This window comes from Eschrichtius robustus, chromosome 20 (assembly GCF_028021215.1).
Source record: "Eschrichtius robustus isolate mEscRob2 chromosome 20, mEscRob2.pri, whole genome shotgun sequence".
Taxonomy (NCBI): Eukaryota; Metazoa; Chordata; class Mammalia; order Artiodactyla; family Eschrichtiidae; genus Eschrichtius; species Eschrichtius robustus.
The window spans coordinates 52,000,362-52,019,614 of NC_090843.1; the positions used below are offsets into that span (position 1 = coordinate 52,000,362).

Here is a 19,253-nt window from a genome sequence, read left to right on the forward strand (position 1 = left end):
TTCAATCCCTGGTATTCGGGGAGCTGGGATCCCACATACCGCGGGGCAAGTAAGCCCGCGCCACAACTACTGAGCTTGCGTGCCTCAACGAGAGAGCCCATGTGCTGCAAACTACAGAGCCCACGCGCTCTGGAGTCCGTGCACCACAACTAGGGAGAGAAAACCTGCACGCCACAATTAGAAGACCCTGCGCCACAACTAGAGAGAAGCCCGCATGCGGCAAAGATCCCGCGTGCCTCAACTAAGACTGGACGCAGCCAACAAAAAAAGGAAGGAAAGGAGGGAGGGAGAAAGGAAGGAAGGAAGGAAGGCAGGGAGGGAGGGAGGGAGGGAGGAAGGAAGGAAGGAAGGCAGGAAGGAAGGAAGGAAGGAAGGAAGGAAGAAAATAAATAAGAAGACTCCGCCCTTCCACTGCAGGAGGTATGGATTCAATCCCTGGTCGGAGAACTAATATCTCTCATGCTGTGTGGCATGGCCCAAAAATATTTTTAAAAAAAAAGTTTTTTTAATAAAATAAAAAATAAAAAGACAATGAGGGAACATTATGAACAACTTTATGCCAATGAATTTGCCACTTAGATTGAGTGGACAAATTCTCTGAAAGACACAAATTACCAAGTCTGACTTGAAAGGAAATTGAAAACCTAGATACTCTCATATATATAAAGAAATTAATGTCATTAAAAACCTTTCCACAAACAAAGCTCCAGGCCAAGATGGCTTTACTGCTGAATCCTAGCAAACATTTAAGGAAGGAATAATTCCAGACCCACACAAAGTCTTCCAGAAAATAGAAGCGAGAACATTTTCCAACTCATTTTATGTGACCATCATTATACTGATATAAAAGCCAGACGAAACTATCTCAAGAAAAAAAAAAAAAAACCTGTAGGCTAATATCTTCCATGAACCAGATACAAAAATCTTTAAGTTAATTTTAGCAAATTAGTTCAGCAATATATTAAAAAGGTAATATATTAAGATCAAGTGGAGTGTAATCCAGGGATGTAAGATTGGTTTAATATTCAAAATTCCATCAAGGCAATTAACCATATTAAGAAACTAAAAAAAGAAAAACTATATAGCCATCTGACAAAATTCAACACACATTCATGATTTTTTTTAAAAACCTCTCATCAAACTAGAAATAAAATTTTTTTCAAAATGATAAGGAGCATCTATGGAAAGCCTACAGTTATACTTAATGGTGAAAAAATTAATGATTTCTTCCTTATATCAGGGACAAGGCAAGGATGTCCACCCTCACCCCTTTTATTTAACATTGTAGTGGAGGTACTAGCCAGTGAAATAGGCATGAAAAGAAAAAGAAATCCTCTTTATTCAAGATTACATGATCTTCTATGTAGAAAATCCTAAGGAATATAAAAATTGAATTCACTAGAACATATACATGAATTTAGTAAGGCTTCAGGACGTAAGGTCAATACATACAGATCAATTGTATGTCTATATACTAGCAATGAGCAATTGGAAAATGAAAATTTTAAATGCCTAAATCACATACATGAAATACAGATAAATTAAACAAAGTATATACAATACCCATAGATTGAAAACTACCAAACATTACTGAGAGAAATAAAAAACCTAATTCATTGAAGAGACCAGTCCTCATTTCTCTCAGAGACCATACTCATGAATCAAAAGACTCACTATGTTTAGTCAGTTCCCAAATTGATCTATAAATTCAGCACAATTCCGATCCAAATCCTAGTAAGCTTAATTATAGAAATTGACAAGACTAATTTTAAAACGTTCATGAATTTCAAAGGATGCAGAGTAGCCAAAATAATTTTGAAAAAGAACAAAGTTGGAAAATTTACACTAGCTGATTTAAGGATTTAATATATATCTACAGAAATCAAAACAGCATGGTATTGGCGTGAGAATAGACAAATAGATCAGTGGAACCAAATAGTAAGAAATGTAACCACATGTACATGGTCAGTTGATTTTCAACAGAGGTTCCTAGGACAATCTTTTCAACACATGGTGCTGGAAAAACTGGCTACCGACTTTGGGGTGGGGGGGGGCGAGTTGTACTCCAAGCTTTACCTCACACCAAACATAAAAATAAGCTTGAAATTGCCTTTAGACCTAAATGTTTAAGGTAAAATCACAAACTTCCAGAAGAGAACCTTAAAGGAATATTTGATAAAATGGACTTCACCAAATTTAAAATTCTGTTCTCTGAAAGACACTATTGAGGAAATGAAAAGACAGCTATAGACTGGGATAAAATATTTGCAATAGATTTAATGACAAAAGTTGTGTGCCCAGAGTGTATAGAGGACTCCTACAACTTAAGGAAACAATCTAATCAAAATGCCATGGATTTTTTTTTTTTTAACTTTCAGGAAAGAAGATATATGTATGTCCAGTAAGCACATGCAGATATGTTCAATGTCAATAGTCATAGAGAAATGCAAATTAAAACCACTATGAGATAAAAATTACACCCACTAGAGTAGCTAAAATTAAAAAGCCTGACAATACCAAGTGTTGGTAAAGATGTAGAGCAACCAGAATTCTCATACATTGCTGATAGAAATGGAACAACCACTTTGGAAAACAGTTTGGTGGTTTCTTTCTTTTTTTTTTTTTTTGGCCACACCACACAGCTTCCAGGATTTTAGTTCCCCGACGAGGGATTGAACCCGTGCCCTGGGCAGTGAAAGCACGGAGTCCTAACCATTGGACCGCCAGGGAATTCCCAGTTTGGTGGTTTCTTAAAAAGTTAAACATATACTTACCAAATGACCCATCAACCGGCAATTCCACTCTGAGATATTTACCTAGGAGAAATAAAATGGAATGAGAGAAATCTGAACATATGTATACCCGAAGACTTATATTTAATGTTCTTAACAGCCTCATTCGTAACAGCTCGAAACTGGAGACAACCCAGATGTCCATAACTTGTGGATAAACACACGGTAGTATAGCCACACAATGGAATTACTACTCATCAATGAAAGAGAATGAACTACTGATATTTACAATAACGTTGAGGAATTTTAAAAATATTATGCTAAGTGAAAGAAGGCAGTCACAGAAGAGAACACACTACATGATTTAATTATATGAAAATCTAAAACACAGAAAACTAATCTACAACAGTAGAAAGCAGATTGGTAGTTTTCTGGGGCCATGAGTAGAGGGGACTGATTGCAAAGTGGCACAAGAGAACTTTTGGTTTCATGAAAATGTTCTTCTCTTCATTGTGGTGGTAGTTACTTGGGTATATACACTATCAAAACTCATTAAACTGTACACTGTTTTTAAAGATTTTTTTGACGTGGACCGTTTTAAAAGTCTTTATTGAATGTGTTACATTATTGCTTCTGTTCTATATTTTGGTTTTTTGGCCGTGAGGCATGTGGGACCTTGCTCCCCGACCAGGGATCCAACCTGCATCCCCTGCATTGGAAGGCGAAGTCTTAACCACTGGACCGCCAGGGAAGTCCCTGAACTGTACACTTTAAATTGATGCATTTTCCTGGATGTAAATTATGCTTCATTGAAATTGACCAAAAAATCCAAAAAATGTTCATAATAGTCAAAAACTAAAAACAATACAAATGTACATCAACAATAAAATGATTAAATAAATTTTCATATATATATTCATACAGTAGAATATTGTGTAGCAATGAAACAAGAATTACAGTCAAATGAAACATGAATAACATTCACAGATAAAATGTTGAGCAAAGAAAGACACAAAAGGTCATATATAACTCCGATTATATGAAATTCAATAACAGATAAACTAATCTATAGTGATAAATATCAGAATAATAACTACCTTTGGGGGAATTATTGACTAACAGAAACCATGAAGGAGCCTTCTGGTGATGATAAAAATGTTCTATATCTTTATCTGAGTAATGTTTACACAGTAGATAGGTAAACATTTATTGTGCTAAACACTTAAGATGTATACCCTTTATTGCATACTTACTATTCCTCAATGAAAAAAATTTTAAATGATCACTTATGGTTGCTTGAGATGAAGTTCCTTGGGCTTTAAGAGACCAAGTGGCTGCTGCATTTTATCATAATTGTAATAGTGCTGACTACAAGGGCTGTCGGTGGTTGAGCTTCATCTCACTGCATTGGAGAGGTTATAGAAAGTAAAAGACAAGCTCAGGGCTTTAAATGCTCAGCTCAAGTTGCAGTCACAGAACCAGAAAATGTCCATGATGACTCTAAAGGAATCTCTATTTCTTGTAGCTTCAGAGCAGATATAGATTAAAAAAAAATCAGCCCCCAAGTTTAATGGGACAGAATGAAAACATAAGCCAAATTCATAAGTCTCTCGTGTGGAAGTCAGCACATTGCTTCGAAAATAGAGGGATCCTGAGACTTGGAATGGTTACATTTGGATGGAAGCTGAGACTTGTGCCACGAACCTCCCTAAAGACTCCCTTGGCAGCAAAAGCAATCCCTTCTCTCCTTTTTTTGAGGATATAAGCTTTTCTTTCCTTACAGAACCTATAACTTCACTTGGGGCAATTAGCTATTTTCCTTAAGGCCCACCTGTGTATCATCCATTGCCTTTAGACCCAAAAGTCAGATCTCAGCATGCCTCACGAGGACTAGTCAAATCTGTAGAGAAAGGTGATTGTTAGTATTCCAGGAGAATAGCAAGTTTTTGCTAATTCATAGCAGCAGAAACTTGGGGAACATGTGTGGGAATTGATTATAAAAAAATTTTTTTTGGCCACGTCACGTGGCATGTGGGATCTTGGTTCCCAACCAGGGATCAAACCCGTGCCCCCTGCAGTGGAAGGTAAAGTCCTAACCACTGGACCGCCAGAGAATTCCTGATTATAAAACTTTTAGACTTAGGAGGATGGATATAACTTTGGATTAGCCCAGATTTATCAATATCATTATACTTAGAAGATTTGCTAAGCAGTAATATTTTTAGTATCTTGGAAATGGTTTTAACAGTTTTCTTGGTAGATTAACTATAACCTTGACTCAAATACAGCCTACATTCAATGAGATTGAGATGCCAGAGCCTTCATGGCATGCTATAAAGGAATAAATCCAAAGGCTTGTAAAATTGACGAAGTTGATTTCTTATAGGTAACCTACCCATATTCACCTTCATCCTATTCCCCAAGAGTGCCCAGATGACAATCCCTGAGAAATCCATTAATGACGGGAGCACTAACATCCCTAAAAAGCTCTTTGGTAGCTGTCCTCTGTAGGTTGGGAATGATGGTAGGAGTTAGTGGCATTGAAGTGAGCTTTCTGATTTCAAGGAACTGATGGGATTCCTAGAAGACAAGTGGCATTTAACTGCCAGAGATAGAGTCTACTGGTCAAAGTTAATATCATAGATAAATGGTATTTTGACTTAATGTCCAAGGTTAAAGGCCATATTATAATAGGCCTTATTTGTCTAGGACTCATACTGTGGGTTTTTACCTAGTTCCTGAACGTATGATTGGAATTACCACAATGAACAGCAGAAATTAAAGTGGCCATATGAATGTTTTGACTCATAGATTTTCTGTAGTGATCATGATTTTCTTAGGAATTACATAGGTAGGATATCTACTAAATTATTACTAGAACTATTTACAGAAAAGCTCTAACTATGGGGCCAGAAACATGAGCTGAGACACCACAATGGAGAGTTTTGTCTTCTTATCCAGTTCCCAGACAAGCAGTTGATACACCCAGAAGGCTTTGGTTGAAGTGGAGGCTGGCTCTCTTGAGGAAGAATTCTACATGACTGCTACAAGCATATATTGTAGATTTTACTTCAAGCCTTCCTCAAAGGACATGTAGCCCTTTACTAGGGTGAATATGCATTGGAAAAAGGGAAATATCCCACCAGACTTTCAGAGATTACCAGACTCCAAGTTAACACTAATCCGTGGTATCCCAAAGTACCCCAGTGGACCATTGGTTAAAGTTAGGGCTTATGGATGTCAGGTGATAAATGCTGTTTTGGTCCAAGGTTATATCATAGACCCAGTTAATCTGCGGGACCTAGCTATATTTATTTCTGGTTCTTGAATGTACAACTGGAATAGACATGTAGAGCAACTAGCAGAATTCTTACAAATTAGGGGCTGAAGGCTATCATGGTGAACTTTCTCTGCCTGCCAAAATGGTAAAAAACAAACGGATAACAAAAACAAATTAAAAAAGAAACACAATTCCACAGAGATTAGATATGAAAATATATTCGTGATATGAAGGATTCAGAAAATAACATTCTTATTACATTCTTATCTAGTTCTTCTGTTTTGCCTATGCAGAAGGTAGGTAGATCTTGAAGAATATTTGTAGATTACACTAACACCATTTGCAGCTGCTATTCAAGATGTGGAACCTTTTTTTTTTAACATCTTTATTGGAGTATAATTGCTTTACAATGGTGTGTTAGTTTCTGCTTTATAACAAAGTGAATCAGTTATACATATACATATGTTCCCATATCTCTTCCCTCTTGCATCTCCCTCCCTCCCGCCCTCCCTATCCCACACCTCTAGGTGGTCGGTCACAAAGCACAGAGCTGATCTCCCTGTGCTATGCGGTTGCTTCCCACTAGCTATCTATTTTATATTTGGTAGTGTATATATGTCCATGCCACTCTCTCTGTCACATCTTACCCTTCCCCCTCCCCATATCCTCAAGTCCATCCTCTAGTAGGTCTGTGTCTTTATTCCCGTCTTGCCACTAGGTTCTTCATGACCTTTTTTTTTTTTCCCTTAGATTCCATGTATATGTGTGCTAACACATATACATGGAATCCAAGATGTGGAACATTTATTGGACCAAATTGACACAGATCCATCATTCACGACAACTGATCTGGCAACTACTATTTTCTCTAGAGCAGTTTGCAAGGACCAACAAAAGAAGCTTGATTTCACCTATTAGGAACAGCAGTATCCTTTCACTGCCTTGGCATAGGGCTAAGGCAGCTCTTTTTCTTTCTATCATAATTTAGTATGCAGAGACATTGATTGTGTTGACATAACATAGAACATCATACAGGTTCACCACCTTGATGATTTCCACTGTGGTGATTGGGCTGGATGAGCTGGAAGAAGCATTAGATGCCTTGGTAAGCTCCATGTGTGTCAGAGGGTGGAAGATAAACACTATAAAAATTCAGTGTTTTCTATGTTGGTAAAATTTTTAGCTTCCAGTAGTTGGAAGCATGACAGGATATCTGTTTCAAGTATGAGGCAAATTGCCATATCGTGTGCCACCTACCACTAAGAAAGAAGCATAATGCTTATTGGACCTTTTTACATTTTAGGAACAACCTTTACCACATTTGTATCAATCTGTGCTGCTCTTTTGTGTTAACTGAGCCATCAGCTGGCAAAGGGGGTCCCAGAGCAAGAAAAGGTCTTGTAGGCTTTCTACGCTGCATTACAAAGCCTCTTCTTTATCTTGTGCCTTATCGCCTAGAAGATCCTACAGTATTTGAAATGAACAGGGCAAATTAGAACGCTATCGCAAGTTGCAATAGTAGAATCACAATGTAGATCCCTCAAGTTTTGGAGCAAAACCATGCCTTCTACTAAAGTTAACTATTCTCCTTTGAGAAACAGCTCATGTGTATGTTTATACTGTGATAATTCATAAAACCATGCACTTATTATTTGTGTACTTTTCTGTATGTTATTTTTCAAAGCTTTAGTTTTTAAAAATTGTATGGAAAAATGAAGGTCCAAATATAGCAAAAACAGTTCTAAAAAGAAGAACAAGTTGGGGAGAATTTTCCTGATTTACAAAAATAAAGTTATATTAACAGAATATTGAACCTGGCATCAGACCCATGAGAATGTGGGAATTTGGTGTATAACATGGATGTAAACTAGTGGGAAGGGACTAATCAATAAATGATATTGGGATGATTGGCTTCCATATTGGAAAAAAAATAAAATTAGATTTCAGTCTCCTTAATGAGGAAAAATAAGTTCCATCTGATCAGAGACCTAGATGTGGAAAACAAAATTTTTAAAGTTTTAGAAGCAGATATAGAGCATGCCTTTTTTTTTTTTTTTAGAATTATTCTTTTTTTTTTTATAACATTGGCAATGTTTTTATTTATTTATTTATTTATTTATTTATTTATGGCTGTGTTGGGTCTTCATTTTTGTGCGAGGGCTTTCTCTACTTGCGGCAAGTGGGGGCCGCTCTTCATCGCGGTGCGCGGGCCTCTCACCATCGCGGCCTCTCTTGTTGGGGAGCACAGGCTCCAGACACGCAGGCTCAGTAATTGTGGCTCACGGGCCTAGTTGCTCCGTGGCACGTGGGATCTTCCCAGACCAGAGCTCGAACCCGTGTCCCCTGCATTGGCAGGCAGATTCTCAACCACTGCGCCACCAGGGAAGCCCTAGAGCATGCCTTTTGACCTCAGTATAGGTAATACTTCCTAAAGAATACAGCAAGTAAGCACAAACCATAGAGGAAATGATTGATGCATTTGACTACTTCAAAATTTAGAACATTGATATGGCTAAACTCACCAAAAGTTAAGTTAATAAGAGATTAACTGATAACTGATAAGAGATAAACTGAGAAAGACTATTTGCTATATAGATAACAGAATAATCATTATCAAAAATTTATAAGTTAATAAGAAACAGACTACTCATACCAACTGAAAAAATGGGAAAGGACAAGAAAAAGCCATTCACTGGGGGGCTTCCCTGGCGGTCCAGTGGTTAAGACTTCCCCTTCCAATGCAGGAGGTGCGGGTTCAATCACTGGTCAGGGAGCTAAGATCCCACATGCCTCGTGGCCAAAAAAACAAAACATAAAACAGAAGCAAGACTGTAACAAAATCAATAAAGACTTTAAAAATGGTCCACATCAAAAAAATCTTAAAATAAAAAAAGCCATTCATTGGTCAGGAAACCCAAGTACATAATAAACATATGAAAATATAATATATTTAATCTCACTAATAATCAGGGAAATGCAAATTAAAATAATTAGATACCATTTTTTATCCATCAGATTATAAACTCTAACAATATCAACTATTGGCATGGATATGGAGAAATTATATCCTCATTCAGTGCTGGTGAGAATGTAAATTGGTATAGGTGTTTTGTAGAGCTATTTGGCAATAACTACTAAAGTTGAAAATGCACATTATACACAATCTGTTAATTACACTTCTGTTTATTTACCCTAAGGAAATGTTTACATATGTATACAAAGAGATGTATATAAGCATATCCACTGCAACATTATTTTGGTATCAAAATACTGGAAATAATCTAAATGCTCATCCATAGAGGGGTGTTTTTAAAAATTAAGATGTTTTCATATTATAGAATACCATACATCAATTAAAGAAATAAAATATATTTCCTTAAATACATGAATCAGATCTCAATGTTGAGTAACTAAAAGCAAGGGAACGTGTTATTATATCAGTATTTAAAGTACATACATAAAATGTTAACAAACATAATTTCTGAGTGTTGGGAACACAAGTGTTAGTTTTATCATTTTCTATATTTTTCTCTAATTGAAATTTTTCCTAAAATAAAAACAATGCAAAAAAAGAACAAGTAGGGAGCAATTAATTGTTCCGAATGTCATACTCAGGTCAGATTAGATAAGAACTGAACATCATGTATTGGTTTTAGCAATTAAGTAACAACAAATATTTATGCAGCTACTAAGTGTCACAGAAAGGAGAAGTAGAGTATAAGCTTAAAGGCAAGATATAACTTTCCTGATTTTGACTCTGCAGCTTTTACTTACGTGATTACGGTGCTGGTGGTAATGATAAAATCTTCAGTATTCCATCTACATAAAAATTTCAAATCTCCTGTAACAACTAATTGCCAACTTTCTGCTTAGGTAGGGTTTTTGGATCGGCAGAGGACATTGGCTTTACTGGAAACATTCTATGACCAAAGTTCAAAAGTGCTCAGAGGTTTACTCCGAAACCCAAGACAATGTAAGTGCCACTCAGAGGGAGCATGCTCAAGCTGGAGTGATGCAGTACACCGAAATGATAATACAAGGTCATTCTATCCCCATGGAATCCCTTCATATAACATCTCCCTTAGATCATGATAGCTCTGTCGAGTTGTTCATTCCACACAAAATTCAGTCTTCATCACAACTAGATGTATTTTTCACTATGGTGTAATACTAAAAGTTGTTAAGTCAGAACTCAGCTAGAATTCAATTTTAAATTCATTCAAATGAAGGGGTGCTTTAGTGACAATCTGAATGTTTTGGAAATTAAGTTGGTAGTGGTAATTCCAGTTTTAATGTCCAACTTAGAATTCTAAAGTTTCTAAGAAAAATGTTTCCTTCTCCCAAGCATTTTTTATTGAAATATAGTTGATGTACAATATTATGTTAGTTTCAAATGTACTACCTAATGATTTGACATTTTCATGTATTGGGAAATAATCACCGTGATGAGTCTAGTAACAATCTATCCCCCTACAAACTTATCACAATATGATTGACTGTATTCCTTATGCTGTATATTACATCCCTGTGACTTATTTATTATATAACTGGAGGTTTGTACCTTTTAATTCGCTTCACCTGTTTCACCCACACCTCAAACCCTTCTGGCAACCACCCATTTGTTCTCTGGGTCATATGGCAGTTCTACTTTTAATTTTTTGAGGAATCTCCATACTGTTTTCCATAGTGGCTGCATCAATTTACAATACCACCAACAGTGCACAAGGGTTCCCTTTTCTCCATATCTTTGCCAGCACTTATTATTTGTTGTCTTTTTGATGATAGCCATTCTGACAGGTGTGAGGTGGTATCTCATTGTGGTTTTGATTTGCATTTCCCTGATGATTAGTGTGATGTTGAGCATCTTTCATGTATCTGTAGGCCATCTGTACATCTTCTCTGGGAAAAAAGTCTATTCGGGTCCTCTGTCCATTTTTTAATCAGGTTGTTTTTTTGATGTTGGTTTGTATGTCTTCTTCGTTTTGGATATTAACCCTTTAGCAGATATATCATTTATAAATATCTTCCCCCATTCATTAGGCTGTCTTTTTGTTTTGTTGATAGTTTCCTTTGCTGTGCCAAAGCTTTTTAGTTTGATGCTGTTCCATTTGTTTATTTTTGCTTTCGTTTCCCTTGCCTAAGGAGACATATCCAAAAACACATCACTAAGGCAGATGTCAAAGAGCCTACTGCCAATGTTTTCTTCTAGGAGTTTAATGGATTCAGGTCTTACATTTAAGTCTTTAATCCATTTTGATTTTATTTTTGTACATGGTGTGAGAAAGTAATTCAGCTTGATTCTTTTGCATGTAGCTGTCCAGTTTTCCCAACACCATTTATTGAAGAGACTGTCTTTCCCCATTGTATACTCTTGCCTTCTTTGTTGTAGATTAATTGACAATATAAGTGTGGGTTCATTTCTGGTCTCTCCATTCTGTTCCATTGATCTACATGCCAGTTTTGTGCCAGTACCATACTGTTTTGATTACCATAGCTTTTGTTTGTTTGTTTGTTTGTTTGGGTTTTTTCTTTTCTTGGCCACACTGCATGACTTGTGGGATCTTAGCTCCCTGCCCAGGGATTGAACCCGTGCCCTTGGCAGTGAAAGTGCAAAGTCCTAACCACCAAGCCTCAGGGAATTCCCTATAATATATTTTGAAAGCAGGGTGTGCGATAGCTCCAGCTTCTTCTTTCTCAAGATTGTTTTGGCTATTCAGGGTCTTTTGTGTTTCTATAAAAATTTCAGAATTATTTGTCCTAGTTCTGTGAAAAATGCCATTGGTGTTTTGATAGAGATTGCACTGAATCTGTAGATTGCCTTGGGTAATATAGTCATTTTAACAATATTGATTCTTTTAGTCCATGAGCACAGTGTATCTTTCCATTTGTGTCATCTTCAATTTCTTTCATCAATGTCTTATAGTTTCCAGGTACCAGTCTTTAAGGGCCCTGCTGCCCTTCAAAGCCAGATGTTCTGGGACAGGACCTCCAGTCTAGGATCCTGATGTGGGAGTTAGACCCCTTGCTCCTTGCAGAGAACCTCTGAAATTGTAATTATCCTCTTGTTTGTGGGTCACCTACCCAGGGGTGTGGGTCTTGATTATACCACATCTCTGCCCCTCCTGCCTGTCTCATAGTGGTTCCTTCTTTATGTCTTTAGTTGCAGAAAATCTTTTCTGCTTTCGTGGATAGTTGCTCTGTAAATAGTTGTAATTTTGGTGTGCCCAAGGAAGGAGGTGACCTCGTGGTCTTCCTAATCTGGCCTCTTGGCCACACCTCTCTCTCTCAAGCACTTTTACTTGTACACCTCTACTGTACTTATACAGTAAAATATCTTTTTTATATTACTCCCAAAACAAAAGGATTGTGGGTTATATTTTTATTTTTTAAAGAGAAGGTCTTTGAATGGATGAGTTTTCCAAAGAAAGTGAATATTTTACTTGTGTGAAAATTTATTACTTGGATACTTAAATATCTATGGATAGTGTACATAGAGTATCCTGAAAATTGTGGGAATCGCAGTTTTAGAACTTAAATACTAACTGTTTTGGGAGGAAGGGGTACAGTCTTGTGGCATGAGTCCCATTTTCTGTAGTCCTGGATATCAAGGTTGTTTTGTTGTTGTTGTTTTTTAACAGTGGGATTCTCATGAGTGCTATCCAATCTTTCCCTAGAATTCTGAACCAGGTGTCCACATAAGTTGTGGAGAAAAAGAATTGAGGAATGAAGAAGAAAGAGAGGGAAGAGGGAAGGGAGAGAAAATGAATATTGGAAAAATATAGCTCAGTGAAAGATTATCACAGAGCTTTGCTTTTATTTTGGTATTGCAGATACTGAAAAGGTATATGAGGTGAAAGACATTTGTCGCTTTCCTCAGCCCTATGCTATGCTTATTGTGGGAGGACCAAGAGTAGAGGATAAATTCTATTTGCCTTGCAAGTCTAAGCAACTCTCCTAGTAGCAAAAGAAGAATCATGTTCATTTCCAAAACCATACCTTTTAGGAAGGGATTATTTCTAATTTACAGTAGTGAGCATCTTTTATGTTCCTTTAGATACCTTTTTGTTTTTTATTGAGTTGCTGGGAAAGGTAACTGATATTTATTTAAAGCAATAGGTCTATGTTACAGTCACTGTGCTGATTGCTTTTTTTTAATTTTTATTTTATAATAGAGTATAGTTGATTTACAATGTTGTGTTAGTTTCAGGTGTACAGCAAAGTGATTCAGTTATACATATACATACATACATTCTTTTTCGGATTCTTTTCCCATGTAGATTTTTTTTTAATTGGAGTATAATTGCTTTACAATGTTGTATTAGCTTCTGCTGCGCAATGAAGGGAATCAGCTATATGTATACATATATCCCCTCCCTCTTGGTCCTCCCTCACACCCCTCCCATCCCACCCATCTAGGTCATCACAGCCCACTGCTCTTTTACATTAATTTACTAGCTCTGATTCTACACTATAAGATCAATTGTTTAGGTAAATGTTTTGTTTTCTGTGTTAGGGCCGTTTGTTGAATTTGGAGAGATAGACTTGCCTGAGTTCTGGGGAGACATGGATAATCAGAAGCACATTTATGAAGACTTTGACAAAGTACTCTTAGAGATGAATACATTACTTTCTGAAAAACATGCTAGCAAGAGCCAAAGTAAATTATTAGCAAATCCAGAAGGTCAACATAAACATGATAAACATAGAAAATCAACACTACCACAAAGCCCACCAGAACAGCAGAGAGGGACAACTGCAAACCAAGAACCAAACAGAATTTCAACCAACGAACAAGAACAAGACAAAGAGTCAACTAGAGAACAAGAACTGAACAAAGAATCAGTAGCAAAACGAGGAACCTACACAGGGTCAACTCCAGAACAAGGATCAAGTAGAGAATTAATAATAGAACAAAGACCACATAATGAGTCAATAACAGAACAAGGAGTACCACCAGGAATCCACACTGAACCAGCTGCAGAGCAAGGACTTTACAGAGAATCAGTAACGGCACAAGGACAACATGAAGAGTCAACAACAGGACAAGGATCACACAGAGGGTCACCTGAGGAACAGGGACCACATAGAGAGTCAGTATTAGAACAGGGACCACACAGAGGGTCAATTGCAGAACAGGAATCACACAGAGAGTCACTCTTAGATCAGGGACACCCCAGAGGGTCAACTGCAGAACAGGAAGCACGCAGAGAATCCCTATTAGATCAAGGACGACCCAGAGGGTCAGTTGCAGAACAAGGAGCACGCAGAGAGTCAGTAGTAGAACAAGGACCACACAGAGGGTCAACTGCAGAACAACAACCACCCACAGAGACAATTCCAGAAAAACAAGAGGATATAGACTCAACTTCACAATCAAGAAAAGGTAGTATCTTAAGAGAAAGTGAAAAATCTAGGGAGGCTGTTTCCTTTGAGTACACTGAAATCCCTCCACAGGAAGAAAGGACTCAGGGGCAAATCTGTGACGAGCAACTATTCATGAGTCCTGAACTGCAAGAGAAAATGTCGGTATCAAGCAGAAAAGGTCATCTTTCAGGTAGTAATATAGTTCTTCTACATCAGCTCCTTGTTTTGTAGAGTGTTTTTTAAAGTCCTTTCAGGAAATATTCATTTCAGTTAGGATCTCTTCCTGACATATAAGGTCATGCAATCTTCAGATATATTTTGCTACTGAACATGAGTCTAGACCTTGAGTAATCAATTACATGCAAACCAGAAAGTCTCTATTATCAATTTACCTAGAATTCCTTTTACACTAGAAGCCCATTTGTAAGGAAGAAATCTGGTAATATTACATGTAGAAATTTTCATTGGACCTCTGAAAAGGCAGTAGAAACCCTTTTATTTTAAATGTGGTGTCTGATATCAGAATAAAAGAAATAAATTTCTTTTATTTCAAACTTTAAAAGTATCTCACTTTTTTCAGTTGTATATAAGAGTTTCTGGAGGTCATATTTAAGACTGAAAGCACCCCGCATTTCAAATATTTATTCTGAAGAAGACTTTTCCTCTGAATTGCCTATGCCAATTTACGCTCTTTTTGTTGAAGAATTCTAATCTTTTAGAGAACCAATCTCAAAGCCACTTAAGACCTCAGTTAAGCATAATTTTTTAATTCTATAGTTCTACAGTCCCAAAGAAAATTCTTATTTAAAACTCCTAAGAGATGGGTAACCTATGTTCTAGATTTTACACTAACATTAACTAATTTTAAATCTTTCATTTTTTTCAGCATTATATTTATTTCTCCATGAAACAAGGCTACTAATTTCTGGCTCTCCCTGCATAGTAGGGATACAGCTTAAAAAGTTAGTGAAGTTACTATTCAGTCAGATGTATTATTAGTGAGGACTTAATTTTGACTATCTGCAACAGTGATCCAAAATAACAGTGTCTAAAAAAACAAACAAAAGCAAAACAAAATAACAATGTCTAAACAAGACAGGAGTTTCTTTGTTTCTCATGTAAAAGTCAAAATTTATATGACAGCTCAGCCCCATGAAATCAGCAGAGGCTCAGGCTCTTTCTGTCTTGTGTCTCCTCCAACCACATGGCCCAGGATAGCTCACCACCATGTCCACATTCTGACCACCAGGTGAGGAGAAAGGATAGGTATTACATCATTTCCCGTCACAGTTCATTGGTCGGAATTTAGGCATATAGTGACACCTAGCTGCCAGAGAGGCTAGGAAATACAGCCCTTAATTTGCATGGCCAAATTTGGGTACAACAAATAGCCTTTGTCACAGAGCTGCTCCCAGCAACTAAAGTTATTAAGTGATACCATTATGATATAGCATATATAGGAAAGAACCTGAAAGAAAGTTTTTGTGTTCTATATGCAAGGCGTTTCTCTCATTTATTAACTTTAGAATATATAATAGAATATATAATGTCCAATTCATAGGCATTTTCTTTTGTACCTTTTAGAAACTGAAAAGAAGGAAGTTCAGAAAGACAAATCCTGTGAACCCAAGTCCCAAAAAATAGAAGGAAAATCATGGTCAGGTAACTCCTCATTTAATCCTCCTTTCATTCATACTCTAGAGCAAAACCATTATGTAAGTGAAGTTACGCTGGCTATATTATGGAACGTGTATTTTATAGGTGAACTTTTGACTTGTAACTGGAACACGAAGTATGCCAAATGTGAAGAGGAGGAACAGGCAAACTTAATCTATGGTAACTCCAGGTTCACAGGTACATGTTAACAACAAAACCAGGAAAAATAGATGGCACTCTAATTGATGAACTTAATTTACTGTGGTACACGATGATAAGGACTGGACTTAGCCAAGGCACAATGACAGAGTGATACTTGCATTATTGTGTCCCTGAGCTGATGGATCTAAACATATTCAAGATGACTGTTTTGGGTGGTAGTGTACATGCAGTGCTATTGATGAATGCTCTTTAAAACATATGCATTAATACAGTTGTCCCTCAGTATCTGCAGGGGATTGTTCCACGGAAACCACCCCCCAAAGTTCCCCCCATGAATACCAATATTCAGGGATGCTAAAGTCCCTTATGTAAAATGGAATAGTATTTGCATATAACCAGTGCACATCTTCCCATATACCTTAAATCATCTCTAGATTACGTTTAATACCTAATACAATGTAAACGCTATGTAAATAGTTGTAAATACAATGTGAATGCTATGTAAATGGTTGCCAGCACGTTGCAAATTCAAGTTTTGCTTTTTTGGAACTTTCTGGAAATTTTTTTTCTGAATATTTTTGATCCACAGTTGAATCCACAGATGCAGAACCTGCGGCTACAGAGAGCCAACCGTATACAATTTTTTTTCTTTTTACTGTTAAATGGCCCTGAAACCACTTTGAAGCTATCATCAAGGTATACAAAGGGAATCAGATGTTAGATATTAGAAAAATAGAAATCATTCCAGCTATTCCTTTCCCTGGTAGTTCCACATCCAAATATGTGAGGCAGGTGAGGATCTGTCTTGTTTTTGAAGACTTAACAAAGGAAGATCTACTCAACAGAGACAATAAAGAATAGATATCAGCTCTCAGTAAACCATGTCTTTAACAACAATTATTCCAACAAGTACTATTTTATCATTTTATCTTTCATCAACAAGTAGTAGAACTTATAAGATCAAGATATTTTCTACTATCTGTAATCTTTTTCTCATTTAAGCATGGATCAAATGACAAATTTCTATCCTCCAGATATTTGGTGAAATTGCATGGCATTGAGTAAGCTCTTGTTGCCTGCTAATTCATGTTCCTTTTCTCCTGGTCTTACTTCTTTATCTCAGTTTTGCTTTACCATTTTAACAGTTGTGTGGGTGATCCTTTTTAAGTCACATCAAATCTCATATGGAAAGCATAAGGGCATGAACGATTGAATTAGTTAATAAATCAAACAAATCACTGGGCTTTTTTATGAAATATGCTTCATGTTATAACACTGAGCTTCAAGATAAATATATTAGCCAAGACTCTTGGGGGGAGAGGTGGTATTTACAAACTTATTTAACTAGTGAGTCCAGACTGCAGCTGGCTTCAGGCACAACTGAATCCAAGAGCTCAATAATAGCAGCAGGACAGTGTCTCTTTGCCTCTCAGCCCTGTTCTTCTCTGTGTAACTTTCAGTTTCAGTTTTCTCTGTATTGTGGCAAAGATGTCCATGAGAGCATCTCTAAGCCTACATCCTACTAGTTCAGGAATCAGAGTACAAGAAGAGTGATTCTCCCCCAGTAGTTGCCCCAAGAGTTCTGGGGCTAATTCTCATTGGCCTATAGTGGATTCCATTGCTGTCATATGTGAATCATTGGCCAGACCTGTATCACATGGCCATCCTTGAAGCAAGGGTGGAGGAAGCTCAGAACTACCTGATACATCTAAACTGACAATGGGGGAGAGATGTTTTCCTAAATCAAAAAAGGAGGGTGCTGAACTCATGAAGGGAGCATGAATTCCTGACAGGAGAAAAAGGAGCAGATGTCCATTACAATAAGTACTTGTATATTTTCCAGAACTTTGATAAAATTGTTCACTTCACTGTTTGATGTATGTTTCTTCCTTGATAGACCTACACTCGATTATCAGAAATATTCAGTCTTACAAGGAAATAAAAGGTAGGAGTGCCTTCAATGGAGTTTCCTTCAATCTGCTCCAGTTTGTGCAACTCCTGGAGACATTTGTTGGTGAAGATGCCCCCTTGAGTGTCAGCGAAGCCCTCACCTCCTTTTTTAAGAAGGGCTTTGTTGAAACAAAAGAAGAGAAAATGCGTGGCTTAGAAGAGGTGAGTAATATTATTTATCAATAAAACAAGTGAGGTCACTATTATAAATAAATCTATCAATCTCAGTTGCTCCTAGTCTAGCTCTTCTTAAGTAACTTACAACCAAACCTATCACTTTAGTTCAACGAGCATGGCCATTAAATACTTCATTTTAATGTCAAATATTCTAAGATCACACTCCAGAGAACTCATTCCCCTAATAAGAACATGATTGCTGATGGCAGGTGATGGTTTATTTTACAGCTGTGTTTTTGCTCCTCTGAAGCTGGAAGAGCAGATTCCGAGGAGCAGAAATGTGTGTATGCAAAGATGTGTGTGTGTGTACGTGTGTGTGTGTGTGTGCGTGTGTGTGTGTGCACTGTCTGCTGTGTGAGTGCATTTGCAAATGCACATACATAGGGGTACAATTGTGGCTTGAATATATATTTTTATTCATGTGCACCAAGGTAGTACATATTTCTTAAGAAATTACTACTTAGGTGATAAATGCAAACACATTAGCTGATATAAACAACTTAGGTACTCTTATATGAAATACATAAATCAGGTTCACCAGGCATATTCAGTAAACTTATCAGTCTTATGAGTCTTCTCAACCTAATCTAGAGTTGATATTCCTTTTGCCTCCTCAACTGCTATTCCCCCCATTTAATCAAATGGTATATGTTCACTTTCTTTTAGCAACGAAATTAAATTACTATCTAGTTGACATAATCTAGTAAAAAAGTCTAAATGGTAAATAAAATTAATATCAAGTTAGGTCAATGTTAAATATAAAAAGAATTTTTGAACACAGTCATTTTTTTGTTGTTTGAACACTGCCATCCAACCCCCTTTACTACAAAACATATTCCATCAAGAAGCCAGGCAGAGCACCCCATGTTTTATCACATTCTTGAACAACTAGTAAGGGAGTGGAAAGGAATGAATCAAAGATTCTCAAGGAG

The 19,253-nt window shown here is 36.9% G+C and overlaps 1 protein-coding gene across 1 annotated transcript in view; it reads left to right on the forward strand.

The window, feature by feature from the left end:
• Positions 1-19,253, forward strand: part of EFCAB5 (EF-hand calcium binding domain 5) — a 125,878-nt gene that overhangs the window by 79,029 nt on the left and 27,596 nt on the right. The window contains 5 exon segments of the mRNA XM_068530614.1: positions 9,886-9,985; positions 13,526-14,566; positions 15,961-16,038; positions 16,138-16,230; positions 18,092-18,306. Of these exon segments, the coding sequence (XP_068386715.1) occupies positions 9,886-9,985; positions 13,526-14,566; positions 15,961-16,038; positions 16,138-16,230; positions 18,092-18,306 (1,527 nt within the window).